The following is a 26,582-nucleotide window of genomic DNA, read 5'->3' as shown; positions in this document are numbered from 1 at the left end:
GCCAGGGCTCCCGCGCCAACGGAGGGGCGAGTCGGTTGTCCTCCGACCCGCCCCCCAGACGAGTGAGGCTGTGCAGTGCAGGCTCCGGAGTCCCTGTCCAGAGCCCGCTGGTCTCACTAGGGGATCAGGCGAGCAGCGAACTGCCTTCGCCTTCTCCCCGTACGTCAGCGCCGGAGCGGGTGCGCGTCCGCCGCGTCCTCGCGCACCCGCTCCGCGGCCTCCTTTTGCGACATAACCTCTGCGCAAAAGGTTGCCTAAACCCCCTAACCTAACCTTCATTGGCCCCTGGCTGATGCTTGCTGTTCGCGCTGCAGCCACCACTGCGTTCAGCTACTTTCATACGTTAACCAATCGTCTACCGTTTTTCTCTAATAATATCACTCTATGAACAGAAACTGATGGCGCTAATTTTCGTCAAAGTGTGTCGAAATTCCTATTTTAATTTAGCAAAATACCTGCCAATCTTATGTTATTTGTCTCTGCATTGTCTGAATCCGTAACAATCCGCTAGCGCTGACAGAGTCGATTGTTTTTTATTGGACCAGCCAAGTTTACTAAAGTTTCTCGTCGTCTCATCACCCATGACCGCTATAAAAGTTTGTCATTTTAAACTGTCTTAAATATAGTTACTAACTGTGAAATAAATTTCTTAGCTATCGACGTAAAGAGTCACAACGCCTCATATCAAATTCAAATACAGGTTAGATAGCTATTGTTTAAAAGTTCAACAAACTGAATAGTTAAAACATTCAATTCACTGTCCAAAAAAATCTTGTTTGCCCATGTAATGTTCAAGGGTGACTAGGATGTGAGGGAAACGCGACGGTTGGTTAACACGTTTATCGCAGAACTGCCTGACACGTGCAAAATTATCTACTATGTATCTACATTATGGTATAAAATATAATACAAAAATAAATAGTATTTACATTCTGATTTAATTTTCAGTTGGTATTTAGCGTTACATTAATAAACTAATATTTCATAATTTATTTATAACAAGAGATTTCTCATACAAGAAATTCTTAATTCATTACGGCTCAGTACACATTTGTACATTTATTTTAACGGGGTTCTAGACACCTAGTAATTATACAAGTAATATTCTGAAATAATATGTTCTTTATAGAATGTAATATAATTATATTGTGAAAGTCGTTGTTCGTAAAAACATAAATAAGTACAGTATAGTTGACAAATACCGACTGAATTAAATAATATTGTTTGAATTGTTCAGGCACACATGTAACACTTCGTCGCTTATGACGGCGTTAATAATTCAGGGTCGTTCCAGTACAGACGTGCATATTTTACGGGAAAAAGTACCGGCGAATGATGAGTTTGCCGGCCGACCTAGTTCGTGCCCGCTCGATGCCGCCTGCGGCGCTGCCCGCCCGTCGCGCCAGTCGCCCGCCCAGAATAGACGCAGCACGTGCGTCGGCCGCGGCACAAGTCGCGCCGCACCTCGTTCCGCCGCACGTTACGCCGCCCGTTTCGTGCCGTAACCACTCCGACGTATATCGCGACCGGTCTTCACACAAATCAACCCTCCATCCAACCCAACTTTATAGATCCAAAAACTTCTAACGTAAACTCGTACCCAAGCGTCTAGCCTTGTACCACCTTTGTCACTGGCGGACTGTTTATTCCAAAGTTGTAAACTATTAATAACTCGTGAGGTTAAAGTATTCGTCGACTGTTTACTCACTGTGTGCTTTGCTATCGTAGTGGCCTTGTTCGTTATCTCATACCGCTCCGAGCTCTTGTTACTCTTTTGTCAAAATTTACGTGTATTTGCCTCTAATAAAGTTTATACGTTGTTATGTTTGACTAGTGGAATAGATGTGTGATATTTAAATAAGTGATGAAAATAGCCTTATAGGAAAAAATATAACAGTAACAATGTGCCTTATAGCTTATGTTTGAGTTGTTGCTTCGTGCAACTATTTAAATACAGAGTGTGAATTGCCGGGAGAGTCTTCAAGCTATGCAGTGCTTCAAATTGGCGGTGCTGCTGTCATTCTTGCTGCCGGAACCAGTACCTGCTAAAAATCACGACGTTTTGTAAGACGTTTTTCTTACGTTGTTGTCAGAATCACATTTTTTAAAATTATAGTATAGTTAACTAATATTATAAATGTGAAAGTGACTCTGTCTGTTACGTTTTCAAGCCTAAACCACTGAACCAATATTGATGAATTTTGGTAAGAGATAGGTGGGATCTAGGAAAAGGATATAGGCTACCTTTTGTCACAAAAATAAATCTTAAAGGGGGTGAAAGTTTGTATGGAGAACCAATAAAACTATTAATTTTAGTATATAGTACCGTATGCTACTTAAACTACTTATTTTACGCAGGTGAAGTCGCGGGCACCATCTAGTAATTTTTATAATAAATATGAAATTGCTGTTTTATATAAGAAAATTCCAATAAAATATATTTATTTGATTAAAATAAGCACTTATGATGATGAACAAGCACTCTTGCTATCAATATATTTTTGCCACTTTCTTGGAAACTTATGTATTCCTTTATAGACTATTACAAAACTCACATAGTCTTGGACCTCATTTTCGTATGATTTCCGGGAACCAAATTGTTTTCCTTTTAGTCAAAAGTGGTAGTCGGTAAATCACCTGATTATGCCTACCATTTTCATTTAACTCACCCGACTGTAGAGAGTGCTAAACTATATTAATCGGCAATTCCGGTGAAGTGAAGATGCTTTGTTCCTAATTAATTAATAAAGAAACCACTTTTCATCACAAGTAATGACACGGCCAAAAACTCCCACATCTATGTGTCAATTAATTAAGCGGATAATTAACTAAGTGCAAGGTTTACATGTTGCTCATTGTAGTTCGGACAATTTGTTTGGTTGTCTTTCTAGTTTTATGTCAAACCGTATTGCCAGTTCAGATTATATATATAATCAAAATCAAATCAAAACATTTTATTTCAGATATTATAGATATTAGTTATAAAAACAAAGATTTATACATACCTATTTAAGAAGAAAAAAATGTGATTTCATCCCTAGACTTCTTCGTGGCGCGGCAGTATTTTGCCACCAATCCTTTTTTATGTATAAGATGCCACCAATGTTAACATTTTTTTCGCTCACACGCCAAGAATCATTCAGAAAAGTTTATATAGTGATTGAAATGAATCTGATTAAGAAAAAAGCACTTCTAGATATTTAACATTTGAAAAGCTCTAAAAGCGCTTGCCTGTACTGCCTTAGAACTATTTCGGGCAGAATTACTTTTTTTTAAATTATCTTTTCTACAATTTTAATCAACAAAAAATTAACAAATGGAATAAAATTATACCTACATTACAGTAGCTACAATGGATAGTTCATGAAATTGTACTCACCAAAAGTTCACTTCATTTGAATTTCATTTTCATTCATTTGAACTTTGAGCATACATTGCTTAGGTACACCTATTTTCTGATGATATGTTATCATGGATATTCCTTCCTTTCCTAAAAAGGATGGTCAGTTTTCTAAAGAGGGTCAGTGTATACAACCTACCAAGGCAACTTAACTAATTTAAAAAATGGTGGCTTAATTCGAGCTAAAGACTTTTCACTTAAATAAAATTTTTGTCAGATAAAATTGTAAAAACTTATGTTTTTAATATGGGTAGACACTAAAGTGCAATGCAAATTGAAACCATATTTATGGTTACACATGTTAAAAATTATAATTTTTACATTCACTGTAAAATATTATAAAGACAAAAGCATAACATAGAAATTATACACGCCCACGTGCGCAGTGAGCAGATTGCCACCGCACGACACCCAGTGGTAACAACCCTCACGTGCCGCGGTCGTTTAAACTACGGTACTGAATAATTTGGACCTGAAAAGGTGAATATGACATTATATGACAAATATGACATTTTCACACAAGAGTCATGATCAGGGTGTAACAAAAGCTGTGTCTTTGCACTTAACAAATGCAATGAAATGTTCATTTGCTAACACATTTTGTAACTTTCATAGATTTTGCAATAAGAGAATGAAACTTGACAAATTTATATATTTTGGCTAAAGATCTCCAGTGTCCTGGGTACTTCTAATATGTCAGAGTACAAGCAGCTCTAATGAAATCAAATTTTGATTGTGTTGTTCTACACGAAGGTAATAATAATTAAACTAAATTAAAAAAAAAAAACAAATATTTTGTTGCAGAGTCAAAAGATGGTCTGTGAAGCTAGGTGATCAGCTGTGGGATCTCAACTCGGCGCTCACAAGACCCGAGGAACTTAAACAGGTATTGTTTTTTAATTTAAGCATATTACCTTTTTAAACTCGTATCTAGCATAAAGTTACTGATATGTAAACAATGGATTGCATATACAAATGTTGCAAGCCGATTTCACATCACATTTCCTTCGTATTTACATGCTAGCTTTTACCTATTCTTAAAGTAATGCATCAAAATTGAAACCCTTGATAAGAAATTGAAAATAAATAGAAGTATAGTTTTGCCATCGACTGAATAATCACTCTTTATAAGATACGAGTTCAAGAAGGTAAGGCGACGACTTGTTAGTGTCAGATTCTTAGATTTTTGCGATTGTTGCACGTAGGACATGATACTACTACTTTTTCGGATTTAAATAGCGTATATTTGTTTTTTCAAACAAATTACCGTTTTTATTTATTATACGGAATAACGTAAGTAGCTATTAGTGACGAACGGTTGCTAGGGCCGCCCGCACAACTATCGAATTTGAACGCAAGTTTGTAAGGGCTAGGCCTTATGAGCCGTTTGACGTAAGTGCGGATTGGGCTCTCCTAACAAAATTCAAGTATGTATATATGTCATATTCAGGCAGGACCTCGTTGTTGGAGCATGTTAATAAATATATATACAAACAAATCTATATATTAATTTGACTTGTGTGACTAATAAAAAGGGACAAACACACTATTGACATTAACACTACACTTTACAAGATAACATGTATAATGTTATCTTGATATATTGTATTACATATATTTCAAAGTTAAGAAAGTAATTTTTTTTTATAATATCAAGCGTCTTTTTTTTTGTTTAAAAGGCTGAACATATTACCTTTGCCATGCATGTACATTAGGGATATCTGCGTATTTGTCAACTCTCATCCTCAATATTTTAAAACACGCGGTGAAGTCATTCAAAGGCAAACTAGAGCAAAAATTATGAATCTCTTATACCAACCTCGTTGCCATAAAGTAATTTATAAGAATAACTGCTTCAACATGTGTATAATTATTTACAATAAATTACCAAACAAAATTAAATTGTTGCAAGGACATACTTTTAAATTAAAATTGACAAAATGGCTTTTGACACATTGCTTCTATAGTAATAAAGAATACCTACTTAGAATTTACAAATTCATTACATTAATTAGAAACTATAGAGACTAAAGAAACATTGAATCCCATTAATATTTGCACATCTGCTTGCAGGTTGAATATAATGTACCTAATTTTACATAAGACCTTTGTAATTACTGTATTCTGGCAAATAAACGTATTCTATTCTATTCTATTCTTCACGAACAAGTTGTGCGCCTAGTGGTAAGCGATACGCCTGTCCATGACAGTTACAGTCCACTCCGAGCTTTAAATCACAAATATCTGAGGGGCACTGCCACTGCGCCCGTCACCCTGAGACATAAGTTGACAAGTTTCATGTGTCGAGTTTTACCCTTACCCTTGAAAACCGGACACATTCACACAGGACGGACGTTCACATTACTACTTGGGGGCAGAAATCTCATTTTCCATTCTCTGGACAAACTCTTTCACAAAGAACTATACTGTACGAAATCAGGTGTCAGCGGCCAAAATAACCCCATAATATCGGAGTATATTATCTTATGCAATCTAAGACGTTACGTGTCTGGCAAATCTACTTGAGAAAAGATTGGCAGAAAGCAAAATTAAGTCGAAGGAAATCTGGAATGTAATGAATGAGGAAATAGGCACAAAAAGTAGCGTTTCAAATATCAGACTACAAAATTTAACGTCTCAAATTCGCACCATTAGGTGGGCGACTTGTCCGTCCCATCACTTGGTCTTATAAGTTAAACCCCTTGGTGTAATAAGGCCACATCTGCAAAATACTACGTTTCAGGAGAGGGGTTTAAAGAACCAGAAGGTCTAAAATCATTGTCATTAGTATTATTCAAAAAGAAACTGACATCGACATTGGTCAATAAATTTTATAAAATGAATGAATATCTACATGACAACTTTTAGTTACTTAATTGAATTGGATTATATTTTTGGTTTAATGTTTTTACTAACATCTGACATGTGTCATTGTATTTTTGACAGTTAATATTAACATTTTAATGATATTAGTATTATTTTAAAATGTCTCCATCGCTTGTTGGCAAAATATGCTGAATTTATATATTTAATATAAATTCAGCATATTTTATAATATTTATTATGTTGCAACGTCTAATTTTATTGTACCATATTGAAAAGAAATAAATTATACTCTATTCTATTCCGATATTACATCGGGCGCACTATAAGTTTCCGGAACTGGCCACTTACATAAACAATATTTAAAAAGTAATTCCAACATTTAAAAATGGAACTCTTTGGCTGTAGAATAGTTTGTTTCATGTGACTGTCACTTGTTTTTACATTGTGGCGTCATTTTACAAATTGATTGTCTGTATCACCATGGATTTAACTCGTGAAAATTTTCGTAGTCTGATTTTCTAGAACTTTAGTGTAATTTAACAGCTCAGCGGAGCTTCGCTCGACGACTATTACGACGAGACGACTATTTATAGCTGGTTTGCAGAATTCAAACGCGTTCGTGTGAATCTCAGTGACGAATTACACGATGATCGCGCGTCCACTGCTGTGAACAACAAAAACAGTCATGCTGTGCGCCGTATGACCAAAACAGACAGGCATGTGACATATCATGAGATTCGGGCATCTTTAGGTCTAGGCATGAGTCAAATACAATCAATACTACACAAACATTTGGGTGTGAAAGAACTGTGCTCTCGGTGGATCCTACACAATTTGACTGAGGCTCAAAAAACGGACGCGTCACTTTGTGCAATGCCATACTTACCAGATTCAACGAAGGGGCGTCAAATTTGGTCTGGGACATCGTAATAGGTGACAAAACGTGGATTTATAGTTACGATCCCAAAACAAAGCAGCAATCGAGAGTATGGGTCTTTCAAGATGAGCCGAAACCAACCAAAGTGGCGCGCGTGCAAAGTGCCTCTAAGCGGACGATTGCTTCTTTTTTAAATAAAACTGGACACGTGGCTACTGTTGCTTTGGAGAATTATTCATTATTCACGGTACAACGTACCGTGAATAATGATTGGTACACGTCCATTTGTTTGCCGGAAGTTATTGACAAACTCCGTAAAACTAACTGTAAACGCCGTATTATCTTGCATCAGGATAATGCCAGTTCTCACATGGCCATACAGACAAATGAATTTTTGAAGGTGAACGACGTTGACCTTATGAGCCATCTCGCATGCAGTCCCGACCTGGGACCTTGTGACTTATTTATTTCCAAAAATTAAGAACCAGTTACGTGGTCAACGATTTTCATCACATTTTGAACAGGCTGTCGCAGAGTATGAAAAATATGTTTCAAAGATTGTCACGGAGGAGTGGCATAAATGTTTTTCAAAATTGGTTCATTCGTATGAAAAAGTGCATTAACGCTAACGGAGAATATTTTGAGAAACAATAAATTAATTTCTGACCATTTATAGTATTTTTTTCTTATTCATTCCGGAAACTTATAGTGCGCCACACGTAGTAGATAATTTTGTATGCTTAAATAGGGTTTACGAAATTTCACATTATGTACTCCATTTGTTTCATGTTGTTCGTATTATTTTGATGACTTTCATGTGATATAAGCACTTTTGACGTATTTTTTATTTATTTATGATACTAAGTGACGGGACGAACAAGTCGTGCGCCCGATGGCAAGCGACACGCCTGTCCATAACAGTTGCAGTGCCACTTAGAGCTTTAAATCTCAAAGATCTGAGAAGCACTGCCACTGCGCCCATCATATAATTATTTAATTTATATAGTTATTTAACATTATATAATTCCAGCACCCCTACCTTTGAAAACCGGAACGCAGTAACGATCACATTACTGCTTCGCGGCAGAAATACGTATGCTCACAAGTAGCATTATAATGTTGATATACCTACAAAGAGGTTCCCAACATATGCAATGCACACTTTGTACAAGTAGTCTTCAAATATTACGATTGATCTGTGCCTGTGTGGTCCGCAAACTGCATGTAAACAGAAACCCTAATCACTTTTATTTAGCTGACGACTAATACAAACACCCAGAATTAATGAAATTTCTTAAGAAGCGCTTTCTACGCGTTTGCCGCTAGTATGACCATTAAAATAATTTCGAAAGATTTCTCTTTCAAAAATAGTTTCGCATCACGTAAACAAATATAGTAATAAATTATACAAGATTAAAGTAGTAAACACGAATATTAACAAATTATACAAGATTTCACAAAATTATGTTAAGTTCTGTACACGAAGCGGTACATTGTTTATTACGAGAACTCGAGGACTTTAATCTTAACTGAAAGTGCTATATCAACAAACTGAATAATACATTGACTGATGCCGTGTTTGCGTAGCGTAAGCTAAAATTTCTCTTCAATGTAACGATATGACCACATCGTCTATTTTGGATTTCCATTCGTTGACGTAGTACTTTTTAGTCATATGGGGTAACTCCACGTAGCATGCCAATAGATTTTTTTATGATACCAGGTAACAGGACGAATAAGTCATGTTCCTCACGGTAAGCGACACGGCTGTTCATAACAGTTGCAGTGCCACTCAGAGCTTAAATAACAAAGAACTAAGGGGCACTACCTCTGCGCCCGTCACCTTGAGGCTTGTAATTTCACCAGCACACTTACCCTTCAAAACCGGTTCAGTAGTGCTCCCGTTAATGCTTGACGGCAAAAATAGGTAAGGTGCCATTGCTTCCCTTGATGAACTCTTTCACAAGGAGCGCTACTGTTACTAGGATAGAGTTGGAGTGATATTAATGCTAAAATTTGGTATGCACATCGATTGAGGTTAAACCCAGATACCCCTGCAGAGATAGTTCATAATGACGCACTGCTCACTCTTATCTAAATTCGCAAATTGAGCGGTTGCATACATTTCGGTGAAGTAGATATGAACAATTAGTATGGGAAAGATATAGATAGCAGATCGAGGATTAGGTTTTTGCAATTACTACATATTGGAAATGAAACTCTTTATTTCAGATCCAAATCGGGTATATTTGTTTTTTTAAACAAACCAACTTTTCTTTACGCGCACATATTCATAGCCCCGCACTAGGGAATCCCTGTATCGCGGGTGCCATGGACACATATAGACAACCACAAATCACACCCATACTCACGAGAAAAATAAATGTAGACCATTCTATTCTTCTTCTTCTATGTATATTCTAAACTATATTTACAAAAGTTATTAATTCAAACAACTAATTTTTAATTTACCTAATGTTTTTTTGCAATACACGCTACGGTATACCGGAGAGACTTACCTGTGCAGGCAGACCGGAACGTGTGTTAGAATAGACCTGTGCAGTTTTGTGAAGTATCGAAAATCAATTCTTTTGAGTGATACCGTATGGTGCAGCTGTGCATGTGTGTGTGTACTACAGTCGCCTGCGCAGGTCGCTCTACTTGATATTCTATAGTCATCGTTCGCATCGTACTGCAGTGCATAATAAAAAATGACAACATCCGATTCAACTAACCACCGGTTTTGTATTTTTATTTTTTATGATTAACGCAAATCCAGCGCATCGTCGTCGTCTTCAACCGATGCCATATCGAAATTAACTGAAGACCTCTCCGGCTACCATACCGGATAGTCCTACATAAGCTACGACAAGCGGCCTACCCGCACAGGTATGCTTACACAGGTAGACCTCTCCGGTATACCGTAGCGTGTATGGCCAACAGTCTTAACCATGTTACTAGTAAAGAGCGCCAAACGTTGGTTTCTTTGAAAAAACAAATACCTACACGCGATTTAGTTTAAAAAAATGTTTCACATCTAAAATATAGACAGCTTTTTAATTTTAGGGGTGTTTATAGTACAAGATCTTGGGTTTCATATAGAGTACTTGCCTTTAAAATATTATTTTTTATTAGACCTTATATTATGTTATAGTTGTAGTACATTGAGTACATGAATATTATTTACAGAAATACAATAAAATGAACGCAGGAGTAAAGAAGAAAAATGGAGGATCGATATTGGAATCTTCGCTACGTTCCGTGAGCACGATGCTTAACAGAAAAATCAATGCTGTCAAGGTAAGCTGGCAAAGCACAGTATGTACAAACGTATTGCCTATTAAGTGAATCAATAATGCGTAACATTATTGGTATGAGCAACAAAACACTGCAAAAAATGCTATACTTTACATAAAGGTCGGCACACAAAACTGCGATGCGACATAGTCGCAGAAATCTACAAGCTCGCAAGAATTTGCGAATTGTTCCGCATCGCGCATTCCTGCGATGTCAATCTTCTTCGTGTGTTTTTCCCATATTTTCTTATGAATAACTGCAGTGCAATACTCTTTTTTTTACGATCCATGTCGCTACCTAGTTTAAAAAATACGTTCAGTACGATTGAGGATCGTCGAAGGAATGGTTACCCGAACCGTGGCAGTGAGATGCCTTGCCGCAAGAAATCGCATCGCAGCTATTCGCATCGCGCCGATTCGCAGTTTTGTGTTTCGACCCTTAGGCATTTAAAAAAATATATAAATAAATATTTTCTAATTACATTTTTTTAAAGTTTTCTTTGTGTACACAAGACTATTCAAGTCAAAATTAACGCTTTGTATTTATTTCGTAAGAATTATTTTTGTAATTAGAAGTTTCCCTATTCCACTGTATTTTTTTTGGATGCTACGCGATTACTCCGACATATTTTATGAACCGATTTCGATGATTCTTTTTTTGATGGAAAGGGGGTATCTACCTCAGTAATGGTCCCTTTCAAATTTGAAGAAAATATTCCACCTCTAAGGGTGGCAAATTAGGCGGTGAATACGGTTTATTGGATTTCACCCGCTTTTCGTTAACCGATTTCAATAAAACTTTAAAAATAGGTGTGGTTCCACAAACATTTGCGGTCGATTTTTATTTATAAAACAGTTATAATTATTCATAGGAGACGTTTTCTACTATAGAACTATATATTTATAGGCTGTAACAATACCGTTCGACTATATTTCGACTGCAGGTAGTATTTACGATAACAAATGACTAACGAAAAATATTTAGTTTACCATGTGCGCATTGCAATTTTTTCATGATTTAATTAAATTATAAAACATACCGCAAAAACACTGAAACACTACATCACAACATCTTCAGATAACATTATGCTCATGATATTTTCTATTTTAGTGTATTCATGCAACTGCTGAGAAATTAGCGAAAGAATTCAATTACACAAATTTTGATGATGCTAAATTTCGAGACCACCTCGAATTCGAATACTGCGATGCAAAATATTCCGAATTTAGTTCTCTGGAAGAAGAACCCGGTGAAGAGCCTCTGCAAATCCCTGATGATATACCAGAGAAAGAAAAAAACAAGAAACATTACTCAAATGTAACTTTAGAAAGAGATTCTCATTTTTACGACATCAGGGTGAACACTAATATAAGTTGTGTACATGTGCCTACAAATATATATTTTAAAGGTAATGTTATGTTATAATTCTTGTCAGATTTAATATAAAATAAGTGCGCATTTCGCCTACAACTCACCTGATGGAAAGTGACGATGAGATCGACGATGGACCCAAACAATGCCTGTTTACTCTCGACTTGTAAAGGCCAGGCAAAGAATTCCACTCCACACTCGTTTGCCATTTGAATGTGGAAGCGTAACGCTTCGTGCGATTTTTGGAATATCTACAATATAAGGGTGGAACCCCAGCCTACATCTAGCCCCCGGTAATGGAAAGGTGAAGGCGGAATTAAATAGCGCAATTTCATCGCGCACTCTCCGTGATTTTAATATGTAGGACGATATTTTTCATTACTGGTTGTATTTTTTGCAGAAGAAAAAGCCTTGCCAGCAATATTGTGGTCAGAAAAACTTAATGAAGTATTTACAAGAAACTATAAGTCGGATCCCTCTTTATCATGGCAATATTTTGGAAGCTCACATGGAATCATGAGGTTCTACCCAGGCATGCAATGGAATGTGCAGAAAGGTTACGTAGATACCTACGATTGTAGGGTTAAATCTTGGTACATAGAGGCGGCTACGTGTTCTAAGGATGCTGTAATTTTATTTGATCTCTCAGGATCTATGACTGGATTCAAAAATTACGTCGCAAGAAGAACGCTGGCATCAATTTTATCTACGCTGTCTAATAACGATTACGTAAACGTGTTATATTTTAAAAAAGAAACCGGTTTAGTGGTTAATTGTTTCAAAGGACTCGTACAAGCAACTCCAGAAAATATAAAAACTCTTAGTGATGCTCTAGAACCTAAAGAGATAAATAAAGTCAAAGTTCATAAGAAAGGTTTAGAGTTAGATGGCAACGCTAATTTAGTAGAAGCGTATACACAAGCGTTTGAACTACTCAGAGAGGTAAGTTGTATTACGATGTTTATTATCGTCTATGTTTATTTAATTTTATTTTTAAACATTGTTGAATTTAGGTTTCGAATGAAGCATTTTTTAAAATAACATTACAGAAGGTGTTAACAGACTAGTTGACCAATGTGTTGAAGGCATTTTTGCATTTGAACAAGTCTACACTTACAAAAAATCAAAACGTCGTAGTAACTGTAAATTCACCATGTAACAAGTTTTCAAACAGGTCCTGTTGTTGGTTTGACAGTATTGGTATGTAATTGAGCAGTATGTAGAAAAGAGTAACTATACCCCTGAAACTTCGCGTTTGTGGCTGTTACAGTGGTATTTACATAGCTGCCTATTTACATAGATAAAATAGTCGTATTTACATTATCTTCGAAATCTACACATTTCTAAGTCTTTGTCATCAATTTTCTTTGAAATTATATTATTGATTTGAAATATAATGTTACCTTTTGGTCTTTAGATAATGAAAAACCCGAAAATTATGTACCTTTTCTGAATTATATGCAAATTTCAACTTTTAGTTGTCCTGACTACACAACGAAAGTTCTTGCTGGGAAATAAAGCTTTTCATATTTTTATTATAGAACCAATTAGAAACTGGCGCAACTTGCGTGAGATCTCTAGGGAGAATAACAAAGTTTCGCGCTTTATATCGTACTTGGGCAAGTCGCGCCCTGTCATGCCAGATCTACTGATATTGATAACGCAGAAACAAAAATCGTGTTACACGGTGTTATTAATTTTGTACAGAGGCGGCAAAAGACGAATTGCACGGTGAACAGTGAGCAGGGATGCAATCAGCAAGTGATGTTGATAACTGACTATGTTCCGGGTAATCTAACTGAAGTTTTCGAGGAGCACAACCGTGAGACTATCGATAACAAGACCTATATTCCTGTAAGAGTATTTACTTATCTCATCGGCAAAGAAGTTACTAACATCAGGGAGATTCAATGGATGGCATGTTTAAACAGAGGTAGGTTTACTTTTTGTCAACGATGATTTTCCATGTTTCTCATTACGGGTTTAGACAGGGACGTCAATCAGGGCAGAATTAATAATAATTTGCAACCCACTTTGGAAGTGTTATTTTGTGATGTTTGAGTCGATTAAAATCACTTATTTCTTTATACCGATGTTTCTGTGTAACCAGCAAAAACAAATGACGCGTAACTTTTTGTTTAGTGCGCAAATTGGATAATGTCTATCACCAAATTAATTAATGTAATTAAATTACACGTCGACCTTAAACTCGGCACTCGTATCACATATACGTTATACACTTTTTTGTTAATAAGCTGTAAACAATTTATTACAAAGGCTCAAAATGTTAATGGATTTTCTCCTTCATTACGAGCAAGCTTCAACAGAAAATGAAGGCTTGGAGAGTTTATTTAAATTACCACTTTCGTATAACTTTGTTTCTTAATTAAAGCTTTCACTCTCGTGCTGGTATTACTATGTTCAATATTCTGCACGGATCTGCGAAATTCTTCCTAATTGTTTATTTCAAACTCTATGTAAGAATATGAGTAAATTAGGTAAGACGCTAATTTTATTTCTAATTCACATTGTCTTAAATTATTCCAAGAAATACAATATCTTATTAATTTTATTTTACAGTAAACCAGACGTTTAAATAATGGTTTCACGGTGTAGTAAACGTCCTCGTTACAAGTGATGTAACACAAACCTTAAAAATAACTAATAAATACGTAACGCACACACTCAGCATCCCCGCATTAGGGAAACCCAGTGTCGCGATTGCCGTGTACACACACATAGACAACCACAAATTACACCCAAACTCACGAGAAATAAATATAGGCTAAATATTGCTCCCGGCACGGGAATCAAACCTCTGTGTGACAGACCAGCATCTTAACTGTTCGGCCACAGAGGCCAGTTAAAAAAGGTAAAGGTGCGTACTATAAAAACAATATGTACTTTACCTAAAAATAGTCAAAATTCTTTTGCCAATGCCGAGATAACTTAGCAATGCTCTCGGGTACCACCACGTCCACAACCTCGTCGTGGTGCCTACAATTGCGTAGCCAGATAACAAGAAGTGCGGTTCGGGAAATTTGGAAGCTGGACTCCTGAGCGTAAGAGATAATTAAAAAAAAAAATCATACAGAAGTGCTACAGTGTATTTGATTATCTAATGTTAAGAAGAATTCTCAGGAAAAATCAATTGTATATAAAACTAAAAAAAAAATCTGTCTGTTATTGACAGTCGTCTTCACAAAGGCAGAAATTATTTAACGGGAAATGTTTACGTTTCTATAATAAGACCCTTATCCCTTATTTCTTTTCAGGTTTGCCATTTGTGAAGTTTATAACTAATGTTATATCTAAACTTTATCCAGTCTTCTTGTTAACTGTAGTTACTTGTTTGGACGACAGGAATATAATTGTGAAAGTAATTTCTTTAGCTTGTTTAAGTTGTTTATATGTACCTGTGAGATTTTGAAATGATTGTTTGGAAACTAATCTCCATTTACAATGTGCTATTCCTAGAATTCTCAAGAGAATGAGTATGGTCAAATTTAAGCGTATTTTAAGTGTAATTTGATCACCTTTGACATAACGATACTTCTTTAGAATATTAGAAAAAAATTGCTAAGTTCGAACGAACGCTCGCCCACGTGACCTTAATAGTGGCCGACTTTAGGTAAAGAGGGGACGAAAAAGGAGGCACCATATTATTAAATTTAAACTGACTTCATGACCGGACGCTTACCTTGCCGGACTGCCAGACACGTAAAGTTCTTATTTAAAGTGCTGAGAAATTTTTGTATGGTACCAAGTGACGGAACAAACAAGTTGTGCGTCTGGTGGTAACTGACACGCCATCACCAGCCACCTAACCCTTCAAAAACTGAAACGCAGTAATGCTACTGACACATACATGACATTACTGATTGGCAGCAGAAATAGGTACGGTGGCAGTACATTCCTGGGCGAACTTTAGTAGCAGTAGAGCTCCTTGCCATCTTACCTATTTCTTCCGCCATTAAGTAATGTCAGCATTACTGTGTTCCAATTTTGAAGGGTAAGGGTGCTGGTGAAATTACAGGCACATGGGACTTGTCAACTTATGTCACAGCGTGACGGATGCAGTGGTAGTACCTCTCAGATCTTTGCAATTTAAAGCTCTGAGTGGCACTGTAACTGTTACGGACAGGCGTGTAGCTTACCATCAGGCGCACGACTTGTTCGCCCCGTCACTTAATGTTACAATAAAAAATTCGCAAAGAGCTCTACTGCTACTAAAACATAATTAGCCATGATTAATTCTACTGACACTCGATACATTTGTTTTGAATAATACAGGTTTCTTCGTGCACATACACTCGGTGGAGGAAGTGCAGCAGCAGGTGCTCAAGTACATTAACGTCATCGCCCGTCCCATGATCCTCGACGGGTCCGAGCCGCCACCCACGTGGACCCACGCCAATATCGACGATACCGTAAGTTTTTTACTCACTCATTTCAATATTCCGAGTAAATATTAGACGATATTACTAATCGTCGTTTCGTAATTGGCTACGAAAAACTGTTAAGTACGTGGATGAAAGGATTCCATATTTACACATTGCTATAATCGCAAACTAAGTAACTAAAGCATTTGTGTTACGGAATTGAAAACAACGACGGTACCCAAACACCCATACTCGAGACAATTTAGAAAAATGTTAGTTTTCTGCCAATGCAGATGGATCAATATCCAGCTGGGGATCGAACCCGGGATCTCAGCGACGGCGACACCATGAAAACCGATGTATTAACCACTCGACCACGGAGGTCGTCAATCAGAAAGGATATCTAATAATTAAGCGCTTGGAGGCCCTAGTTAATAGATGTTTTTGGATCCAAAGATCACTATAGTAATGTTTTTTCGGAACGTTGTGGCCTTTCTATAATATAGACATTAAAGATAATCGACAGGTGCATTGGGAGCAAATGCTGCTGTGAATTTATTGAATAAAAGGGCACTTTCGCTGAATTAGTCACATTCTAAAAAGAGATTCTGATGATTGCATAATCATAACTTATTCATAACTTATGATCGATGGAATTTTATTACTGGGCTTTTTATTTACTGGTTTCATGGAGTTTTGTATATTTTTTAACACAACAAGGCATAATTTAATGAACCTGTGTAATGAATATGCGCAATATTTAGTATAAAACATTTAATGGACAAGAAAAATGTGAATTGTAAAAAAAAATTGAATAATGCTTTAAGATAACTTCAGAATCACCATCTTTTGTCGTCTGTAGATACTTGTGGGAACATATTCTACAAATAAATTAGACATAATTCCAGAACATAGTTAGGCACCACTGATAACCACAAAGAATACTAAAGTCGCATAAATATTGTCACTTTTACATTACAGAGAACCAAGAGATGGAATGTCAGTAAAGATGTTAATAAGGTAAGTAACTTAGTGTATCTTGTATTTTATCCTGTTATAAAGAAGAATGACTATCAATATCCATTTAAGGCTGGTTTGCACCAGTCGTCAGGAAGCTTATCATCAGTGAGCAATGAGAGAAAGGATAGAAAAAACCTCCTGAGACACTTAGTTAAGTATTTTTACAATTTGTGAATATCACCTGTGAATAATATGACTGAAATACAAATGTGTCCGGACCAATTTTTGGGAGGTCACAAACACGTACCCCTGGAGCAAAAAGTGCACGCCTTCGAAATCCTAATTCTTCTATAGAGAGGTTTAAAGGTTCTTTTCTTCGACATGAAATTAGTCGAGAACTTTTTATGCATAAATAGAGAGAGTTATAATATATCGCATATACATAATTTGTTTCCGCAACTCTTATTATTTTTTGACTTTCATTACATAAAAGCACTCAAGGGTACGTAGATATGAAACAAAATGAAATACTATACATACGGGTGCTGCCGTTAACAGTGAATCAAATTTGGAAAAAAATGTCTGCCTATATATGATCGTATAGTTTGAAATTTTACTTAATAAATCATTTGGACCAGCGCGGCAGTTAAGCTGTATGATCGTACACGCCGAATACGAACGGGTTGGATGGTTCGTTTTCAGAAGAGAGGTATGGCCAAGAAATGTCTGGAGAGGGATGGATCGGTAGGTAAAGTGAGTGCTGAACAACTGAACTATGCTACCTTAGAGGTGGGTTTCGTGCTCGTACGTTGTACAGTGGAACGCGTGGCACTTCCGCTGATGCGATGGCGGTCAGAGGAGACTATCAATTACTACGATCGCTTTATCACCTTTTAATACCGGCTATACACGCTACGATATACTGCAGAAGTCTACCTATGCAGGTGTACCTGAGCTGGCAGACCGGAACGTGTGTTGGAACAGATCTGTACAGTTATGCGTACCTGCTCAGGCGACTGGTGCTAAATCGAAAACAATTCTTTTGAGTGGTACCGTACGGTGAACCTGTGCATGTGTACAATAAGGTCGCCTGCGCAGGTCGCGCCATTTGATTTCTAGTTACGGTGTAGGGTAGTCGTCGTTCACATCGTACTACAGTGCGTAATAAAAAATTGCAACATCCGATTCAACTAATAAGAAAATACATGAGGAATCATCGTATGTCGTCGTCTTCAACCGATGCCTTATCGAAATTAACTGAAGACCTCTCCGGCATACCAGATAATCCCACATACGCTACGACAAGCGACCTATCTACGCTGGTACTCCTGCACAGGTAGACCTCTCCGGCATATCGTAACATGTATAACAGTACAGTACACTACACACATAAAGGGTACAAAACACAAGCGGTATTTCACACAATGCGAAAACAGTACGAACAGTAGTCTCGTTGCAGCGGAGTAAAAAGGATAGCGAAATAAATGTTAAAAGGAAATGAGGGTAGGTGAACTTAAATTTAAGCGCCGTTTACCTTAGTATCAGTGCGAAAACAATTTCTTTTGTTTGAAATTGGAACTTAGCAAATATTATTATTAACATAAGCTTATGGATATGTTCAATATTTTGAATTTCAATTCAGCATGACGAGGATAAGCTGGTTGCGTCCGTGGCAATACCAGCATTTGACTATAAGTACAACGAAGAACATGGAGATGCCGTGCTCCTAGGCGTAGCTGGAACTGATGTGCCATTGGAGAGCATTGCTAAGCTTGCCCAACCTCATCAGGTAAGCAACAGAATACCTGGAAGTATATCGAGCGATTGTTACACATAGGAAATGAAACTATATTTTCGGCTCCAGATCGCGTATATTTTTTCAAACCAACCAAAATTTGGAACCCTTTACAGGTCCATGGTTATGCCTGACTGTCAGATACCGAGACATAGTTTCATTACCTTCGAGGTAATGAAACTATGTCTTGGTATGTTTATAAAAAGTGACCAAAGTATTCTGAAAATTTTTCCAAGCACTATTTCTGGTTTACACTGGGTACCGGTAAATGTCATTAATTAAGTTTTTCTTTTGTTTCAGCTAGGAGTAAATGGTTATTCATTTATCGTGAGCAATAATGGGTATTTGTTACTGCACCCGTACTTAATAGCTACAGTAAGTTCATTGAATTTTGTTAGCAGTAGAATCATACTCTTCGGATTCCTAAGCTTGCTGAATATAATATGTGCGTTAATTTCCTTTTAATTTGTTGTATTTGGAATCGATTTTCTATAGAAGACTTACAAGATCGCTCATGAAAACTTTTTATTATTTAATGGCAGATAAACGACCAACTTCAAGAGAATTACAATAGTGTAGATTTCGTAGAAGTAGAACAAGTAGATGACAACTTGAACAGCCGCCAGCTTGGTGACGATATTATAAACCTCAGACAATCGTTGGTGGATGGACGAGATGGCAGTAGGACAAAAATTCCTGTACTGTTTCATTACGATAACATGAGGTATATTAGTTATTGCTTAATCAATACGAAATTATTTTCCATTCCTTTTTTATGATATCAAGTGACGGGTCGAACTGATCGTGCGCCTGGCGATAAGTGACACGTCTGTCCTTAGCAATTGTAATTCCACTCGGAGCTTTAAATCGCATGAAAGCCACTGCCACGGCACCCGTCACTCTGAGATATAAGTTGATAAGTACCATGAGCCTGTAATTTCACCAACACGCATGGCCCTTCCAAACCGGAACGCAGTAATGCTCACATGACTGCTTGGCGGCAGAAATCCAGGCAAATTTCCCTGGACGAACTCTTTCATAAGGCACTCTATTGCTATGGTATCCTTCAAGTTAACATTTTTCTTGTATTAAAACATTTTTATTTTCAGGAGAATATCACGAGTTGCACACAACTACTTTTTCAAAGAATTACAAGGTACCCCATTCTCCATGGGAATTTCTCTGCCAGATGAATATGGTGACACCGAACTTCAGCTGAAAACGTTAGAAGCTGTGGTTGGAAAAGACACAGGCATCAACGTCACGGACTACTTTCGGTTTAACTATAGAGTCCATCCAGATTGGTAAGTCACGTCAAGTCTTATATTTTATCGTAACTGATAAACGGGACACACCTCTAAATTTCCGGCATTTACCGGAACACTCATAAAATCACCAAAATAATGAAGTGTTTTTTGAAAGTGTGCCTGGTTATTTTACTTTTTTATTTTAGATCTCATTTGAAAATAAAAGAAAGTCGACTGTCATTTGCTTTAACTTTAACAGACTTAAAAAAAACAGGTGGTTCTTAATTCCACTGTATGTTTTTCTGTATGTATTTTACGCGATAACTCCGGTTTTTTGGTAAAAGAGCACCTCATTAGTGGTCCCATTTAAATTTGAAGAAAATATTCCACCTCTAAGGGTGGCAAACTAGGGGATAAATCCGGCTTCGCAACCTTTCCTGTAACAGATTTCAATAAAACTTGGCAAATATAAGTAATTCCACGCATTTGTAAATTTCAAAAAGTTTTTTGCTTATTAAACTTTGATGTAATTAATGTTAAACTATTCAATTGTTTAATTTTCAGTAGTTTTTGGTTTGTCTCAAAATTTAAAAAAATGCATTATGTTTTATTTTGATGTTTTCATTAGAGGTTGAGTCTGTACTAAAGTCGTCGCCATTAAAGATATTCATTGAGTTGCTAATTTATGTCTAATTCTTATTTATTTAAAAATAAACGTTTCTATTACGTACTCTCACTTTTATGGTCCACTAAACGTGTGTAACAATAATTTTTCCAGGGTTTACTGTAAGTACCACTACTTGGAAGGTCACGAAACAGAAAATCCTGAAATGGAGATTTGGACTTTCTTAGTCGGCCTTTCTAAAAATGAAGTCGATGTTAAAAAGAAACAATACACTGAGCAACAGAACGAGCAGACAAGCAAGTTCAATATTGAAAGTGAGTAATTTAAATGGTTTAGAGGTGAAAAATTGGCATTTATAAAATTAATTTTTGTATTTTTTTTGCAACTAGCGCACTGTGGAAACGCTACACAGCTGGATAAAGATGATTATTACTGTAATGAAGATTTAGTGCATCAATTAGTATTTGATGCTAAATTATCGACACCTTACTTCAAGACTTGGAATGCAAGCGATAAAGAGAAAAAAATGGCAGGCGACTACAATGTTAGTGTGAGATTCATAGCAACAGCCGGTGGGCTCACGAGGTGGGACTATATCGAAGATACACACAAGAATGAACTGGTTAATGATACTGGGTGGAGGAATAAGGAATATGAAGGGAAGTAAGTACTTACGTATGTCTATAATTTCAAAATCACATAAAAATATAGAGAGAAAAGGTAAATTAGTTTGAAAACATGCCATGTTTTGCAGTGTATTTGGTGACGACTATTTCAACGCCATTGAAGAAACTTGGTACAAAGCAGCTGTGCTACAGCGAATGGCAACTCAGGGCAAAGAATCGCTGGTTATAGCGACCCCGTTACCAATACTTGACAAGATAATAAAACACAAACCGAAGGTACAAAACGACGACGGTGATATCACAGTTACTGCAAGTTATGCTATTTTCTACAAAGATCTCAATATTTCTACTCCAGCATCGGTTGTGGGCTTCCAATTTTCTTATAAAAATTTTGTCAAGCAATTTAAGATATTGGTTTGCCATGATGAGGTATGTAATTTATAAAAAGATTGTCGTCAGTTTACACATAGACTTACCAGGCTTATCAATGACTTTTACTGTGATAATTTACAGGTGGATCCTGGTGAATACGGTTATTATTTAATAGATAGCTCAGGTTACGTGGTGCTCTATACGGATTGCAGTAATGATGAATCGAGTGACGAAGTTGATCGAGTGGGTCAGTTCTTCGGCGTCATTGAGAACAACGGCTATGTAATGCAATGCTTCCTAGATGCAACTGTTTTCCAAAATGTGAATGTGTACAACTATCAAGCATTGTGTCCAATTAGCATGTTAGAAACAAAAAGTGCTTGGTCACTACAAACGGTAATTATCACTCATCATCAGTACTCAGTAGTTTTTGTGTAATCGTGCTCCTTATTAAAAAAAATCTTTTGCTTTGTATGTACTTCATATTGTTTACTAAAGGTGGTAATTCGTAAATGAAGTTTGATCATATTTCAGTATAACTATAATTGTTTAATAAGACCGTGAATTTTCTTGTATAAATAAATAAAAAAACATATAGGAAATGAAACTATTTTCCGGATTTAAATCGCGTATATTTGTTTTTTCAAACAAACCGACGTTTCGGGCCCTTTACAGGTCCCATGGTCACGGTTGACTGAGGTGGTACAGTCTTCAACCAGTTATGTCTATATTAGACATGCAAACCACCCTATTTTTTCACTATAGTTACAATAGTTATTAATTAAATACCTTATTTTTAATTTTACAAAGAAAACATTCCAATTTACGCTACATTAAAAGAAGATGGTTTCTCCGTACCACCAGTTTGGGATCCAGTATTTCCTCTAATGAAAAATCCCAAACAGACATAAGACTGCAGTACTAAATAATATGTTTTAGTTTATTCTAATTTCTATTAATAATTAATAATAAATTAAACTTAATAAAAATTCATTCAATGAAATAATTTGTAAAACTTAATGTAGCGTAAATTGGAATGTTTTCTTTGTAAAATTAAAAATAAGGTATTTAATTAATAACTATTGTAACTATAGTGAAAAAATAGGGTGGTTTGCATTAATATTAGACATAACTGGTGGAAGACTGTACCACCTCAGTCAACCGTGACCATGGGACCTGTAAAGAGCCCGAAACGTCGGTTTGTTTGAAAAAACAAATATACGCGATTTAAATTCGGAAAAATAGTTTCATTTCCTATGTGTAACAATCGCGAAAACCTAAGAACTCGACAAAAAAACATACTTGTATAGTAAATTCTTAATGTGCTTAGTTATAATTTACTGTAGGTAAAGTATTACACTTTATTGTATAGTCAATATTTTAACTTCTTCCGTGGCCGAACGGTTACCATCCTGGTCTGGCACGCAGAGGTCACGGGTTCGATTCCCGAGCCGGGAGAAAAATTTGCATGGCCTCCTTTTTTCTATCTTGAGCAGAGAACAAAAAAGTAACCATGAGTTTGGGTGCCATTTGTGGTTGTATATGTGCGTGTCCATGGCAGCCGCGACACAGGGTTTCGTTATTTATTTTGTTACTAGGGTAGTCGTTATTTACTTTATTATTAATATGTATTTAAGAAATACCTAAAATATTTTTTTCTCTTACAAATTATAATAGTTTTTTCTCTTAATCTAACAATTTCGAGCTCTTTACATTCAACTCACTCAAGTCTGCTAAATTTTTTGAAACCATTAATCATTGTAATTCCAGTGTGACTCCACTAAGATTATATGGCAATTATGAGAATATTTGTTATTCTGCTAAAATCTAGTTGCAATGACAGTTGAGTCTCAATAGAGCGTCTGTGAAATGGCAGTGATGGCATTAATTCACTCAATCACTAACGGCCGATGTGGCTAATTACCAAAACTGATGAAAATTACCATGCATATCTTAATATTTATCTCGTTTAAGCAGCAATTTAGTCTTCAAGTGCATTTTTTAATGTCAAATAATTAGTAGACTACGTCATCGCCATTGAGTCGCCATTGAACAGTACAGAACAGAATACCAAAAAATTGCAATGAGAGTAATACCAAACGTACAAAATCCTACCATTTACTGACTACTAAGACGATTTTGATTTAGCAGATTTGGGGCCCTGGTCTAGGCCATGTTACGGCTGCCCCAACCGAAAAATAGTTCCAGACAATAAGCATATAAAAAGATTCGTGAGGCCCGCTGGTTCGTTCCGTGGCTTAGTTGGTAGCGTCTGACACGGTATGCTAGAAGATGTCGGTTCGAATCCGGCCGGATCGATGGAATTTTTTCTGAGTGTTCGATCTTTGTATTAATAATATAATTGTGAGTCAATGATTAATAATTATAAAAAATAGTTACAGAGTTGTAATGTGTAACAAGTGCGAAAACTAAATTATTTTTATATTTTTCTACTTTGTTTCACTAAAAAAAGTATTTTTACAGCCGTTCCACATGGTGGGGAATTTCCTACGTTGGTTGTTTACGGAAATAGTATTCCTTGTATTCAACTGGAATGATTATGCGTATACTTATGCGCCCACTGACTATGATGGTAAGTTTCCAAGTTTATTTATTTGGGCATCAGCAGATTTTTTCTGATTAGTATCTTTATCTCTGTAATCTGTACTACCTTTACAGACATCACGACGGTGCCACCGGCATTCTTTGATGAGACCGAAAATGGATCAGCACCAGGCGACATTAATACAGAACCGTCAGAAAATGAAGACCCAGAAGGAGAATTTTCTTGCGATCATTCAATTACATTGTACATACTGGAGCAACTCTATTTCCTGACCAATACCGGTGTGCCACGAACCATTGATCGTGAGCACGAGAACTGTTCAGTCCGTTGTACGCCAAAGTTTTGGGCGTCGTATGTGGCCCAGACAAATTTGCTGTTGGTGATGGTTGAGAAAGATGGTGGAAATTATGAAGGATGTGAAATAGCTCCATCAACCCAACCAATTCCTACTGAGAGCTCCACGAATAGTTCAGAGCCTTGCCATAAGCTTGATTTGGGCGCGCTAGAACGGCGAAGACTAGAGGGCTGTTTCACTTATAATGAAAAGGTAATATTTGGACAAGCTTGGACCCTTTTTAAAAGAAAATTTCATATGAACAAAATTAGATTTAATTTTGGACACTATTACTTAAGTAATAGAACTAAACCTCAATTTGAATATACAACCTAAATAGCAATGCCGTAGATACTATTATATACTAAGACAAGTAATATAACGTCATACTAACTTAGCAGCGCGGCTTGTGTGTGTTGTCGAACACGCCACTCATTATAGAAACGAAGTGTTCACTCAGTGTTTAAAAAACGTCAACAATTAGTTGACATGTTTATTATTGTTTGGACAAGAGTACCTCAAATTCAGAATTGTTCAGTATTTCGTAATCATACTCCATAATCGAGATACCAATCCACGATACCGGTATAAAAATATCAATATGTAAGTACTGCATTTGGCAAAGATAATTTCAATATAGCGCGAGAATACTGTGATGAATACCTTTTTTTTTTCAAGTTATTTTTACAACCTGTAGGTAAAACATAATGATGAAAGTAAAATAATAATGTAGCAACCCTACGCTCCAAACGACTCGTGCAGATGTTGACGCTAGAGACGAACAGGCGGGAGTTGGATTAATTGTTTTATTATACTATGGTAATATCTATAAGATCATTGGTTTGTTACTTTACCGCTAAGTATATTATATAATTTTATTTACTTATAATGACGTTTCAAAATTACTCAGATTTCAAAAGTTTAAGTTAAAGTTAAATATAAAAGGCGGAAACGAAAATTTTGCAGGTTCTGTGTAGTAATTAAAAATAAATATCTCCATATAAAAATTATGTGTAAAGTTATTCTTAGATAATTGATATAATCGATAATAAATATGATCGTAAATCGGTAAAGTACATCCTATCGTGTAACGAATTATACGATAGGATGTAATTTACATTCGCATTCATGCATTCACATTCTCTAGACAGTATCCTTAGATGTATCGTATATTTTAGAACCTAGACCGTTAGAGAAAGACCGTTATTTAATAGTAAAACTTAAACCTTTAGATGGGTAATTTTCAGGTAAGTTTTTTGTACTCGATTTTGATGACAATTTCTTTTTATTTAAATATTTATAGAATGTCAACATGAAGTATTATTTAATATTCGAGTGTGGTAACCTGAAATATTCTTTAAAATTTCACGATGATATATTCGAGTAAATAAATAATAAAAATTGTCACCAAAATTGAGTAGGACTTACCTGAAAATTACTGAGATCTAGCAAAACAGTTTTTTCCCGCTTCTCCTCCAGTGACTTTGCAACATTGTGTTATTTATGTACAAGAAAGTTATTTTAGTTCTTAATTAGTATACTCGTAACTGTATATTAGTATACTAACTGTATATTAGTATACTCGTATCTAACTATAACTGTATATTAGTATACTCGTATCTATACATTAATTTTTGTTCACAGGAAAAAGATATAAAAGAATGTGGTATCGCCAGCACGACGCAAGTCAATGTACTACTGTTCCTTAGCGCAACAATAATGACATTGATCGCAGCAATATTGTCTTGATAATTTATTTATACAAATATAAGATACTTATTTTAAATCAACTAACCATCCACTAGATTTTTACCTTTGTTACTTCCGCAATAAAAGTTGTTGCACTTTTATAACGACTAGTTTTATTATTTTAAATCCTTTATTTGCAATGCCCTATTTCTGCA

At 36.1% G+C, this 26,582-nt stretch overlaps 1 protein-coding gene across 2 annotated transcripts; it reads left to right on the top strand.

Annotated features, from left to right (window-relative positions):
* The first annotated feature begins 1,410 nt into the window (after positions 1 to 1,410).
* Positions 1,411 to 26,504, top strand: LOC113230126 (voltage-dependent calcium channel subunit alpha-2/delta-3). Of its 2 annotated transcripts, none has more exons than XM_026463904.1 (19): positions 1,411 to 2,064; positions 4,205 to 4,286; positions 10,293 to 10,403; positions 11,511 to 11,808; positions 12,172 to 12,713; positions 13,479 to 13,704; positions 16,065 to 16,201; positions 17,135 to 17,173; positions 18,756 to 18,902; positions 19,209 to 19,283; positions 19,451 to 19,632; positions 20,018 to 20,212; positions 20,934 to 21,094; positions 21,170 to 21,443; positions 21,535 to 21,835; positions 21,920 to 22,060; positions 24,263 to 24,371; positions 24,458 to 24,891; positions 26,323 to 26,504. In XM_026463904.1, exons 1-19 carry the CDS (start codon positions 1,988 to 1,990, stop codon positions 26,425 to 26,427), a joined length of 3,636 nt encoding a protein of 1,211 aa, XP_026319689.1. In that variant the 5' UTR covers positions 1,411 to 1,987; the 3' UTR covers positions 26,428 to 26,504. The 2 variants fall into 2 exon arrangements, with proteins under 2 accessions (XP_026319689.1, XP_026319688.1); XM_026463903.1 differs by having other exon boundaries at positions 21,920 to 22,174.
* Positions 26,505 to 26,582: the final 78 nt, after the last annotated feature.

The sequence above is a fragment of the Hyposmocoma kahamanoa genome, unplaced genomic scaffold (genome assembly GCF_003589595.1).
Source record: "Hyposmocoma kahamanoa isolate Upper Pololo Valley unplaced genomic scaffold, ASM358959v1 63, whole genome shotgun sequence".
In the NCBI taxonomy this organism is placed as follows: domain Eukaryota; kingdom Metazoa; phylum Arthropoda; class Insecta; order Lepidoptera; family Cosmopterigidae; genus Hyposmocoma; species Hyposmocoma kahamanoa.
The sequence above is the reverse complement of the archived record's forward strand: the minus strand, read 5'-3'. Positions and strand labels throughout refer to the sequence as shown.